Source organism: Kogia breviceps, chromosome 4, assembly GCF_026419965.1.
Source record: "Kogia breviceps isolate mKogBre1 chromosome 4, mKogBre1 haplotype 1, whole genome shotgun sequence".
Classification (NCBI taxonomy): Eukaryota; Metazoa; Chordata; class Mammalia; order Artiodactyla; family Physeteridae; genus Kogia; species Kogia breviceps.
In genome coordinates, this window is record NC_081313.1 from 173,244,704 (window position 1) to 173,257,763 (window position 13,060).

A 13,060-nucleotide genomic window follows, 5' to 3' on the forward strand; every position below is an offset into this window, starting at 1 on the left:
TTTCAGTAACACACTTGCCTTGTAATAACCCCTTCGTCCTTAGCCCTAAGAGGGATAATTACTAGCACCGTTTTACAGATGAGAAAACTGAAGCTCAGAGAGGTTAAGTCTCTTGCCAGGGCTACACAGCCAGTAAATGAACAAGGTAATTTCTCACAGGGATACAAGTGTGGTGGGCAAAGCATTCCAGGCAGGGGGGACAGCCAGTGCAAAGGCCATGAGGTGGGAATAAGCTTGTTGAGTTTCAGGAGGCTGGTATGGCTGAAGGTGGAGAGTGGGAGAGATGAGGTGGGTAGGGGTTTGGTACCTCAGTGACTCAAATAATTAACACCATGCAGATGGACATGAGGAGAAAAGAGTCTGAGCGCTCGGTGCATTTGGAGAAGGAGAGGAAAAAGTTAAAGGTCCTTGCTTAGCTTTTCCAACCTCAATGCCCAATGAGACATTCGAGGTACAAGTTGGCGGATGAGCAAGACATCAGCTCCGCAAGGCAAGGGGTTTATTTTTGTCTTGTTCACAGCTGTGATTTCAGTGTCCAGAACGGGGCCTGGCACATGGCAAATGCCTGGTCACTTCTCGTCAAATGATAAATGAGTGTCCCCATTTTTCAGATAAGGACACTGAGGCCCAGGAGAAGTCCCACAGGCCTAGACTTGCCATCAACCCCTGCCTTCTCCCATCTGCACACTCACCGCCAGCTTGTCAGAGACCCCCAGGAGCCCTGGCTCTGGTGAGGGTGGCTACAGGCCCTGCTCACTCTATGTCTTCGGCTGGTCCCGGCTCCTCCTGCCTGTGCATGGATCTGTGTGGACCTGACGCCCTGTCCGTTCTGTTTGCCTTCAGACACCCCTTCTGGACCCTCGATCCTCAGATAAGAGGCTCCATTCTTCCCCCATCCCTGGGTACTGGCCCTGGCAGAGTCTGTTTCCCCAAAACACCAGGACATCTGTAGTTAACATCTCAATGACTCCTCTCTCCAGAGGGCTCTGCAGTCCAAGACTTACCCCTCTGGCTCTTCTTAAAGGCACCCCCCAATTCTGTATCCCATGCCCTCCACACCTCCTCATAAGAGCTCACACATATTGAATACTTGCTGTGTGCCAGCCTTGACACGTCAGCTCATCTAATCCTTAGAATAACCACAGGGAGTGGGTAGTACTGTTATTCCCTTTTTACAGATGAGGAAAACAAGGCCCAGAAACACGAAGGGCCTTGCCCAAGGCCACACAGTCAGTTGCTGGCAGAGGCAGCTTGGACCCAGACCACATGGCTCCAGCACCCATACTGACCCCCGCCTGACACTGCAGCTCTCTTACTAAGCAGTTTGAGATCTCCCAGGAGGCTCAGCCCACAACTGCTGGGTGCAGGGAATCCTTGGCACTCACCGTAACCTCCAACAGTGTGAGCCAGCCTCTCTTCTATTTTGACTCATTAACTTCTGGGACAATCTTATGAGGCCTGAATTGTTACTGCTCCCATTACACAGATGAGGAAACTGAGGCCTGGAGAGGGTGAGTTAGGCATACTAGAAAATGGTTTTGTGGGACTTTCTTCATGGTGCAGTGCATAAGACTCTGCACTCCCAATGCAGGGGGCCTGGGTTCAATCCCTGGTCAGGGAACTAGATCCCACATGCATGCCACAACTAAGAGTTCGCATGCCATAAATAAGGAACCCGTGAGCCACAACTAAGGAGCCCGCCTGCCGCAACTAAGGAGCCTCCCTGCTGCAACCAAATAAATAAATAGATAAAAATTTTAAAAAGAAAATGGCTTTGTCAGGCGGTAGCCATCACATTCACTCAAGAGACCAGAAGTGAGCAAAAGACAGCCCTCAGATTGTATCCATTCATCGAACACCCAGGAGATTAGGTACAATCGCAGGAACCAAAGCCCCTGGACAGCATAGGCTTGCTTCTTGAGGCCCAATCTGTAACCCTAAATCTACCTAACACTTAAAAATTTAAAGTAAGCTGGCCTCTGTAAATCAACTATACTTCAAATAAAAAATAATAATAATTTAAAAAAACGAGAAAAAGCTGGCCTCCCCTGGAGGCCCTTCCACTGACTAAGCCACCAGTACCCTCTTTCTTGTTTTATTTTTGCATTTTAACTTGCAAAAGTCCATGGTGTTTTTAGCAAGCAGAAGAGAGATGAGGTAATTTAGTTTCAGGCTTGTGTCCCTGAGGCCGCAGAGGGAGAAGGGCAGGTCCAGGCAAATTCCTCACTTCCTAGTCATGTGAGCAGGTCCTAGATTGATAGGCTGACCTGGGTTTGAGTCTCACCAATGCCACTTACTAGCTGTGGGATCCTCTGTAGCTTGATTAACCTCCCTGAGCCTCAGTTTCCTCATCTTTATTTATTTATTTTTAAAATCTTAGCAGAGTTTTTTCAATTTTAAAAAAAAAAATTTATTTATTTATTTGGTCGCACCAGGTCTTAGTTGTAGCAGGCAGGCTCCTTAGCTGTGGCATGTGAACTCTTAGTTGCAGCATGCATGTGGGCATCTAGCTCCCTGACCAGGGATTGAACCCAGGCCCTCTGCATTGAGAATGTGGAGTCTTATCCACTGCACCACCAGGGAAGTTCCAGTTTCCTCATCTTTAAATTGGGGATAATAGTAGTAGAACCTTCTTTATAACATGGAGACTAGAGTGAAGATCCTGGAACTTGTTTGCTATGTGACCACCGATGATTTGCTCAGCCTGCTTCTCACCCATAACATGGGGATGATAACCTCGATGAGTTCCTGTGAAGACTAAGTGTGTGAATGAGTTGAGAGCTACAGCATTGCTCGGAGGCCCGGAAACCTAATGGAATTTGCTCTGTTGGCTTTAGCACTTGCTGGGGACCAGAGACGTTTTATTCCTTCCAATTTCCCCCTTTTGGAATAGGAATGTCTATTTTTTTTTTTTTTTTTTTTTTTTTTGTGATACGCGGGCCTCTCACTGTTGTGGCCTCTTCCGTTGCGGAGCACAGGCTCCGGACGCGCAGGCTCAGCGGCCATGGCTCACGGGCCCAGCCGCTCCGCGGCATGTGGGATCTTCCCGGACCGGAGCACGAACCCGTGTCCCCTGCATCGGCAGGCGGATTCTCAACCACTGCGCCACCAGGGAAGCCCAGGAATGTCTATTTTTGTGCTTGTCTCACCTTTGTGTTTTGGAAGCAGATAATTTGTTTTCTAGTTTTCAGGTCCACAGATGGAAGAAAATTTTGCCCCCAAATGGATCACACCGAGGGTCTTACCAGTACTGGAGTTAGATGATGAGATTTGGAATTTTTGAGCTGATGATGGGGTAAGACTTTTGGGGATGTTGAGATGGGGTGAATGTCTTTTGCACATGTACATCAGATGAAAAGCTTGCTGGGAATATTTTCTCATCATTTTGTATATTCTTTTAAGTAGAGCTCTACCAAAAAGCAGCCTCAGTGAAGTTATCATTTCAAAGAGAACCGGAATCTTTTGGTCGCCATCTAGAGAGACTGTACTAAATAACACAGCAGTTGAGATCACGGCGTACGTTTTGTTAGAGGGACAGCCTCACACATGGACCACGAGCCCCTTGTTCGGATGGAAAGGGGATCTGAGGGTCTTTGTTTTGTCTTGCTTTTGTTTCTTCTGCTGGCTCTGTTTGCAGCAGAGTTTTAACAAGCTCAGCCTGCAGAGGCCTAGAGTCAATCTCCAGGAAGTTTTATTTCCAAGTGTCTCCAAGGAGAACTCAAAAGCGGCAGAAAACTTTGAAGTCAGGCCCCTTCCCCCTTCCCCTCTTGGGGATCTGCCATCATCTGCCCGGAATAGGCAGCTGATTGCATAATGCCTGTCCTGCACTGCATTGCTTTGCCAGCTAATCACTTCAGCATACCTCTGCCAAGGGCTATGGACATCTTGCCTGGGGCATGCTCAGGTCCCTAAATTCAGAGGATGGCGCTTGTGTCCCCACTATCCTTAGGACCTGCACATATCAACTCATTTAGTCCCCGCAACGATCACCATCTGAGGTGCTATTAGGATCAGGCCCATTTTACAGATGAGGAAGATGAGGCCCAGAGAGGCAAAGGCACTTGCCTGTTGTTATCCAGCTGGGAAAGGGCTGAGTTGGACTCTGGCCCTAGAGATCTTAAGCTACAGCACCACTCAGTGAAGAAAATGGGGCAGTGGATGACTTGGTGTGCATGGAATGGAGGTGCTGAGACTGGCTAAGGCATACTGGGGGTGCTGTAAGAATCAGGGTATTAAAGGATGAAGCCTCTCCTCTCCACCCCATGCTGGATAAACTGTGTAGCTCAGAAGTCCAGTCTCTCTCTTATTGCTCCTTTTGGGGAGTAGGTTGTCTTGGTGATGGGAGCAGGTGGAACCAGTAGGCAAATAGCCGAGATAGTAATTCTAGGGTGGTGCAGGTCTTGCAGGTCTCCTCCGTCAAACCTAGCAGGAGGCACTGCCCAGCTATCAGGGAGTGGTGGATGCCCTGCAGTCCATAGATTTTTACTGGGAGTCAGAGAAAGCTCCATCCTCACTTGGGTGCCCCTGGGGTGATGCCGGCTCAGCCACCTGGTGTGGGAGATCAGGGGTTAGCGACTGTTTAATGATACAAAACAGAGTGTGCTCCAGCCCCTTTTTACTGGGGTGAGCCAGTGAAAGCTTCGGGGGTGGGGGACATGTAAACCTGGGAAAACTGAAGTGGAAGAGATTAAGGTAGAAATGGTGGGGGAAGACAGGGGAAATAGAAAGAAAACAATTACATTTATTATCAATGCTCTGGAGAATCAAAACACAAGAGTGTATCTGGGGAGAGGCCTAAGGAAGGACAAGAGGAGAAATGTGCGAGGCAGGCCTGTTAAGGGCCACTGGCTTTATCATAATACGGAACTGAAATGTCTTTTTAGTATGTTATGTTCTTGAATAAAATTTTATCTTCTCCATTCTTATTTTATTTTTTTGGCTGCGCACATGTTTGTCTTGGATTTTTTTCTCCAAAAGTGCCCGAATCTTCACAAAGTTTTATTTCCAATGAGAACTTTTTTTTTTTTTTTTTTTTTTTTTTGTGGTACGCGGGCCTCTCACCGCTGCGGCCTCTCCCGTTGCGGAGCACAGGCTCCGGACGCGCAGGCGCAGCGGCCATGGCTCACGGGCCCAGCCGCTCCGCGGCACGTGGGATCCTCCCGGACCGGGGCACGAACCCGCGTCCCCTGCATCGGCAGGCGGACTCGCAACCACTGAGCCGCCACCGGGGAAGCCCTATCTTCGCCCTTCTTATTTTAGTTTTTTGGCTGCGCCACGCGGCACATGTTTGTCTTGGATTTTTTTTCTCCAAAAGTGCCCGAATCTTCATGAAGTTTTATTTCCAATGAGAACCTTTTTATCAGCCAAATGAATAATGCCTCTCCTGGCCAGGGCGTTTGACACATCTATTCATAAAGGAGTGAGCACCCTCCCGGTGCAGATTTGGGGGTGGAACTGGGGGAGGTACTTTGTTCCTCTGGAGAGGAGGGGGAGCAGGGGCCACCTGTGGAATTCAGGAAAGCTGGGTGCTTATCACACTACTGCTATCAGCCGGCTGGCTGCCCTTGGGGGAATCCCTTTCCCTCTCTGGGCCTCAGTTTCCCCAACTGTAAAAAGAAGGAGTTTGAGTAGATAATCAAAAGGCTATGGATCTAAAGTTTTGTTTTTTAGTCTATGATGAAAGTGTCTTAATAGTAATAATGATAATAATAATAGTAATAGCTAAAACGTATCGAATGCTTATTACTACTGCTACTGTGAAAAATAGTTAACATTTACTGAGTACTGAATAATAATAATATTCATACTAATAATAGCTAATACTGCATACTTATTATAAGCCAGGCACCATTTAAAGCATTTTGCATGTATTAACTCATCTGAACCTTACACCTACCCTAGGAGGTCGGTGGCATTCTTATTCCCACTTTACAGATGGGGAAACGGAGGCCCAGAGAGAAGAAGTGACAGGCTGCAAGTCACACAGCTGGGAAGTGATGGGACAGCAGTGTGACCTCTGGCTCCAGAATCCTTGCCCTTCACTACCAGGCTGTGCTGCCCTTCTGTCCCTGTCATCCTTCCTCCTTCAATGATAGGAGTAGATATAATACAAGGATGATAACAACAGTAATATTAGTAGTATTAAAAGAATAGCACCAGGAGACTTGCCTGGTGGTCCAGTGGTTAGGATTCCTCACTTCCACTGAGAGGGGTTGGATCCCCGGTCAGGGAACTAAGATCCAGCATGCCATGTGGCATGCCCCCCCCCCCCCAAAAAAAATAGCACCAGTAATCCACTGGTTCTTAATTATAGAGTCCTGTGCTAAACACTTTATTCCATGTAAAATCCCTTCAGTGGCCTCCCATTTCCCTGGGAGGACTCAAGGCTCTGCTGACCTGTTACACTCCCTTCAATTTCTTTGCCTGCCTCTCTCTCCTCACCCTCCAAATGGCAAACTGGCCTCCTTTTGTTCTACCTTAGGGCCTTTACACATGCTGTTCTTAGCCTAGAACACTATTCCCCTCTCAGAAACAATGGTTTTCAGGGGGCTGATGTGGAGCTATGTGGACACCTAATGCCGTAATAATTGGGGGCATTGTGGGCATTTAGGAAATGGGAGGCAGGTATATAAGTATCTTACCATGTGCAGGGCAGTCCCATCTAGGAAGAATTATCCTTTCTCCTTCATGACTCTCTAATGTCCCTCACACAGGTGAAAACTCTGCTTGTAATGCTCTGAGTCTTTTGTTTCAACCTAACTCTGCTTTATGTATCAGCATAAAGTATTTTTTGCATGTTTTTTTTTTTTTTAATTTATTTATTTTAATTAATTTATTTTTGACTGCGTTGGGTCTTCATTGCTGCACGCAGCCTTTCTCTAGTTGCAGTGAGCTGGGGCTACTCTCCGTTGTGGTGCGCGGGCTCCCTGTTGCGGTGGCTTCTCTTGTTGCAGAGCATGGGCTCTAGGCACACGGGCTTTAGGCACGCGGGCTCAGTAATTGTGGCGCACGGGCTTAGTTGCTCCGCGGCATGTGGGATCCTCCCGGACCAGGGCTCAAACCTGTGTCCCCTGCATTGGCAGGCAGATTCCTTACCACTGTGCCACCAGGGAAGCCCTGCATGTTTTAAATATACATCACATCTTCCCAGAATGCAAGTACTGGACAAATTAAAGGAAGAGTAGACTCTATTTCGTACAGAACTTCACCAGTTTGGAACATCTCAACACTGATGGTAACTCCCTCATGTTATTCAAGTAGCTTGCATCCTGAGTCAGCTGGCATTTGTACCTGTCTCATTCATTGTGATTTTGTGTATAGGTGTCTGCATAAGAATTGCTTCACTCTGTCTTCTAGGGTCTCATTAGTCAAAGTGTGGTCCCTGGACAAGCACTGGCTTCTTAGAAATGCAGACCCTCAGGCTGCACCTGAGACCTACTGAATTAGAATCTGTATTTTCACAAGATCCCTGGGGAATTTGTGCACCCATTCAATTTTGAGAAGTGCTAGTTTAGTGCATATGGCATGTAACAGAAGCATTTAAACACATCGTTAAAGATTAATATGGTGCTGATGTATGTAAATGAAATCATTATGTTGTACACCTTACACTTACACCGTGCTGCCCGTCAATTATACCTCAATAAAAGTGGAAGAAAAAAAAAGAATACCTAATGCCAAAAAAAGAAAACACAAAAAACTTACACGAGGGTTTTTTTAAAAAAAAGAAAAAAAATCAAAAGGATGCCCTAGTGGCAGGTGATATATGATAAAAGAAGAATAAGAGGTCAACTATACTCCAATAAAAATTAAAAAAAAAAAAAAAGAAGACTAAGAGGATGTTAATTAATGAAAGAACACATGTAAGTTGTTTGGGCTCCTAAATGTACAATCACCGTAGGATTTTCTAAGGAGTGTTACAAAATATTGTTATGAAAAACAGGGTGTCATTTCTGACTGGGTGAGGTGCTGACCTGGAAGATGCCGCCAAAAGCCTTGAACGCTGCTCTTCATTCAATTCTGAGGGCCCAGAGTGGCTTTTCAAACCCCCCAGGTATAGCATCAGGTGAAAAACGACTGACTCGATAACAGCTAAAAAGGGTCTAAATTTCCCAAGCACTTATTATGTGTCAGCTGCTCTTTCAGGCCCTTTGCATATATTACATCATTTAATTCGAGCAATGACCAAATTAGACTCCACTATCTCCATTTTACAGATTGTGAAAACTGAGGCCCAGAGACATGAAGTCCCTGCCGAAGGCCACACAGCAAGCACATGAAAGAGCTGTATAATTCTGGGGGAAAGTTCTTGGAGAGTTTCCCTGAGATGTACAAGGGCTTGATAGTTTGCAGCTTCTGGCGCCAGATGACCTGGGTTCCAGGCCACTTATTAGATGTGTTACCTTGGGCAAGTCAGCTCCAACTCTCAGTTTCCCCATCTGTGAAACGGGGCCATGACAATGAGGGGGGGGGTGTCTGTCAAGAAGCTGAAATAAGTGGCTCAGGAGAGTACCAGGTATCCAGCAGGTGCCACTTTGCCTCATCTTATCATTTCTACTATTGTCATCGCTTCCACTTACTTCCTCCTCCGGTGCCTGCGCTCCTTGTCCTCCCTGCGTGCGTCCCCGTCGTAGGCGGGCGGAGGGCCAAGCCGGTGCCGCCTCCTCCGCTCGCCGCCGTCTGGGCCTTCGCCTTCGCCGCCCCGGGCCGGCCGGCTGCCCTCACGGTGCCGGGACCTCCGATCGGCCTTGTCCTCTGGGCCCTCGTCGCCCGGCCTGCGGTGCGCCCGGTGCCTGCGGGGCTCCCCGTCGGCCCCCGTGCGCGGGGACCCGCTGCGGCTTTCCCGGCTGCACCCCTGCCGGTGGGCGTGCCTCCGGTGCGGGTCGCAGACTTTGCCCCGCTCCGCCTCGCCCTCCCAGAACCCCGGCTGCTCCAGGCCGCCCTCCCCGGCGTGGTGGTCCGACTCGCGGCCGTAAGGCCCCTCCCGGCTCAGCTCGGCCTCCTGGCTGCCCGCCCAGGGCCTCCGGGTGTCCAGGCCCACGGAGCCGCACGGGTCCCGGGCCCGGTCGTGGTAGCGGGCCTGTTTTCGCAGGAACTCCTCGGCTCGCTGCTGCCCGAGGCGCTGGTCCACCGTGGGCTCGGCCGCCCGGCTCTTATTGGTGTTGTTGTTGCGGTTCTCCTGGGGATCAACCACCAGCGGCCGGTCCAGGTGGGTCTTCATGTCGGGCCGCAGGTGCCGGGCGTAGGAGGCCTTCCAGCGCTCATCCGGGTCCATCTCGTTGTACAGCGCCTCCCGGCTGGCTAGCAGGTTCTGCTTCCGCATCTCGCTTGTCCGCTGCTCCCACACGGACTTGGAGGGCTTCTGGTTCTTCTGTTGTTCCTTCCTGCAATGGAAGGGCGCAGGGGTTAGGGCACTGCTGGGCATTGTGGCCTGCATGGACTCAGCCCAGGTGGGCATCTCGGTCCAGTGGGTATCTCCACCCTGGTGGGTGTCTTGCCCCAGGTGGGCATTTCCGCCCAGGTGGGTACCTTGGCCAAAGTGGGCATCTCTGTCAAGGTGGGTATCATGGCCTGGCTGGGTATCCCTGTCTAGCTAGGTGTTTCAACCTGTGTGGAAAACTCAGCCTGGCCGCATGTCTCGTCCTTACAGGCGTCTTGGCCCAGGTGGGCGTCTTGTTCCAGTAAGGTATCCTGGCCTGGCTGGGCGTTTCGGTCTAATGGGGGTCTCAGCCCAGGTGTATGTCCCCACTGACCTCTCTGTGCCTCTTCAAATTTTAGCACATGGCCTCTGGGGGCTGTCCTGATGTTCAAAATATTTTAACCTCTGAGACAGCCAATCATAATGGACACTGACCTGGAGCAGGTTCTGGAAGCCCTGACATGGGCGCTTGGGAGCTTGGGACAGTGCCTATCTATCCACTGGTGCAAAACACCAGTGGGGTCATGGCTGGGAGTGCTGGCTGGGCTGAAGCCCTGGCCTGGAGCACACAGATTTTTCCAGGGGTTGTGTGAGTATTGATAGTTTTATACAGACCATCAACTTCTATAGGCTTGCCTGCCTGAGCATGTAGCTTCCACAGCCATCTCCTTGCACTTCGAGAAAGAAAGCCCCCTCCCCACTGTCCCATTATGCACCGCCCCACAGTACGCAAAATCCCAGGACTACCCAACAAAGATACAATTCAGAATATCTGTGTTAATGAATCTTTAATCAAAACACCTTAACTCTTACCACCTTAACACCTCTGATCCACCAGCAAATTCTGTCCACTCTGCCTTCATGATCTGTCTAGGATTCAGCTACATCCATGACTTGTTCAGTCACCACCCTGATCCAGCCCCCACTATCTCTTTTGCAGGGAACAATGCAGTCTTCTCCAACCTGGTCTCCTGGCTCCTGTCCTTGCTCCCCTGATAGTGTCCAAAGGGTACCTGTGACCACTTGAGTCCCTATCCCTCCTCAGCTCAAGAACCCTCCATGTCTCCCACCTGGCTCAGAGCAAAATTCTAAGTCCTCCCTATAGCCCACAAGGTCCTGCATGATCTGCTCATCACCTCTCTGCTCTCACCTCCCCCCAACTCACCCACCTCACTCACTCTACTTCAGTCACACTGGCCTCCTTCGTGTTCCCTAAACACACCAGGCATGTGCCTGCCTTAGGGCCTTTGTACACGCTGTTTCCACTGCCTGCGATGCTCTTCACTCAGACCCCCACAGAGCTCCTCCCTCACCTTCTTCAGGCTTTATCACCTTCTCAGTGAGACCTTCCCTGACAACTTTACTTAAAATCATAACTCTCACCACCCCTAGCCCTCCCTATAAACCTCAACATCTTGTTAACACTGTATTCCCAGCAGCTAGAACAGTGCCTGGCACATAGTACCTGCTTATTAATTATTTCTTGAGTGAAAGTAGGTGGGAGGGCAGAAGCATCTCTTCCTAAAGCTCCACCCAGTCAGGGACTGCTCCCTGCCCCCAGATCCTTGACTGGGAGGGTGCAGAGGTTGAGAAGCCCGGAGAGCACACCGGAGTTGGGGGCACTTACACAGCTATGGACATGTTGGCTGCAGACAGAGGACTCACTTCTGCCACCTCCTTGGCTTTCTGGAGGGCGAGTTTCTGGTTGGCTGCCTCCTCTTCTTCTTGTTCATCCTAAAAGTCACATGTGATCCCTGTTCACAAAACATGAACTGGGCCTTGGGGCCTCTCCTCTGACCCTATTGTTAACCAGGGACAACATTTCAGATATTTACAAACAGGTGTGGCCTGGGTGTCAACCAAACAGAGCCGAGGCCCCGTGATTGGAAAGGACGCCCGTCAGTTAAGTATACTGCTATCCCCTCTATGTACAGGCTCAATAGCTAGCTCATTATTAACCCTATTTTAACACACAGTCAGAAGAAAAGGAGAAAGACTCCCTTCCCTTCCCACAATGGAAATTTTTCTGTACCCTGTCTCAATGAGCTGGAAATTAATGCAAAGACTTTCCTCTCACTCTACTTCCTGGGCCATTTAAGCTCTCTGAACCAAGACTTTTAAAGAACACTGACAAGCCCCCACGTGCAGAAAAAATCTGGCATCCCACAGCCCATCCCATGCACTGCCAACAGCCTCCAGAAGGGGAATCAGGAGAGGAACTTATATTCTCAGCCAGTTAGGTTCAGAGAGGAGGAGGATGGGGGAAGATGTTTTAAAAATACACACAGAAAAAGATGTTTTGGGGCTTTAAATCCTTCTTCAGCCTTCATGCAGGGCCTCATTCGTAAAACAGAAAAGCCAACAAAGAAAAAGCAAAGAAAAAGCAACAAGAAAGAAATGGCCAGAGATGAACCCGCCAATAAAAAAGGTCATGCGGTGGCAGGGCACCTCTCCCACTGTGCTGAGATGTCTGGGGCAAGAAGCAACCTTACCACCTCAGAAATGGTCAGATCAGGACACTCTCTGTCAGTGACAACACAGGGGTGGGACCCCGCTGGCCACCCTGCTCTCCCAAGGCCTCCCCTCCTCCTGGCATCACACCCAGCATTTCTCAGAGCTGAGTCCCTGGACCACCTGCCTCAGAAACACTGCAAATGCAGATTCCCAGGTCTCCTGAAGAACCTGGGCTGGGCCCTGGGATCTGCATTTTCAGTAAGCTCCCAGTTGAGTCTGAAACACGCTCAAATTTAACAACGTTGCATGTGGTTAGAAGCACAAGTTCGGGACCCATCTGGATTCAAATCTCAGCTCTTTCACTTTCTGCTTACCTTGGACGAGTCTCTTAACTTCTCTGTGCCTCACAATCTTCATCTGAAATTTCAACTCTCCTCGACTTTCCCCACTTCGTTTTTCTCTTTAGTACTTATCACCATCTGACAAGTTTCTTTCTCATCTATCTCTCCCCCTAGAATATCAACGAGGGCAGGGATTTTTCTGTTTTGTTCCCTGCCATGTCCCTGCCTCCTAGACCCTGTTCACAGTAGATGCTCAGTAAAGGCTTTTCCTTTTTAATTTCAATTTTAATTGATTAATTTATTTTTGGCTATGCTGCGGCTTGTGGGATCTTAGTTCCGTGACCAGGGACCGAACCCAGGGCCCTGGCAGTGGGAGTGCCGAGTCCTAACCACTGGACCACCAGGGAATTCCCAAACGCTTTTCAATGAATGACAAAATCTGTAAAATGGGGATCAGAGGATTTGCCTCCTAGGTTTTCTGTGAGGGTTAAATGAGATAAAAACCTACTACTACTATATATAAAATAGATAAACAATAAGGTCCTACTGTATAGCACAGGGAACTATAGTCAATATCTTCTAATAAATTATAATGGAAAAAATATGAAAAAGAATTATATATATGTATAACTGAATCACTTTGCTGTACACCAGAAACGAATACAAGATTATAAATCAACTATACTTCAATAAAAAAAAAAACAACCCAACCACATCAGGGGCTTAGTGGGGTCCCTGCCACATACTAAATGCCTGAGAAATGCTTGTGGAATAAATGAAGGAAAGAATGAGGGTCTGGAAAACACGTCACAGGAGACGAGCTTTCTCCTTCCCCTTCTCCCACCCT

General features: G+C 48.9%; 1 protein-coding gene across 12 annotated transcripts in view; it reads right to left on the reverse strand.

The window, feature by feature from the left end:
* The window catches only part of CACNA1A (calcium voltage-gated channel subunit alpha1 A), a 246,207-nt gene that overhangs the window by 69,615 nt on the left and 163,532 nt on the right, over window positions 1–13,060 (reverse strand). For all 12 annotated transcript variants that reach the window (XM_067032656.1, XM_067032659.1, XM_067032658.1 and 9 more), the window contains 2 exons: window positions 11,046–11,152; window positions 8,580–9,383 (listed from right to left, as the gene is read on the reverse strand). In XM_067032656.1, the coding sequence (XP_066888757.1) occupies window positions 8,580–9,383; window positions 11,046–11,152 (911 nt within the window). The remainder of the gene's footprint in view (window positions 1–8,579; window positions 9,384–11,045; window positions 11,153–13,060) is intronic.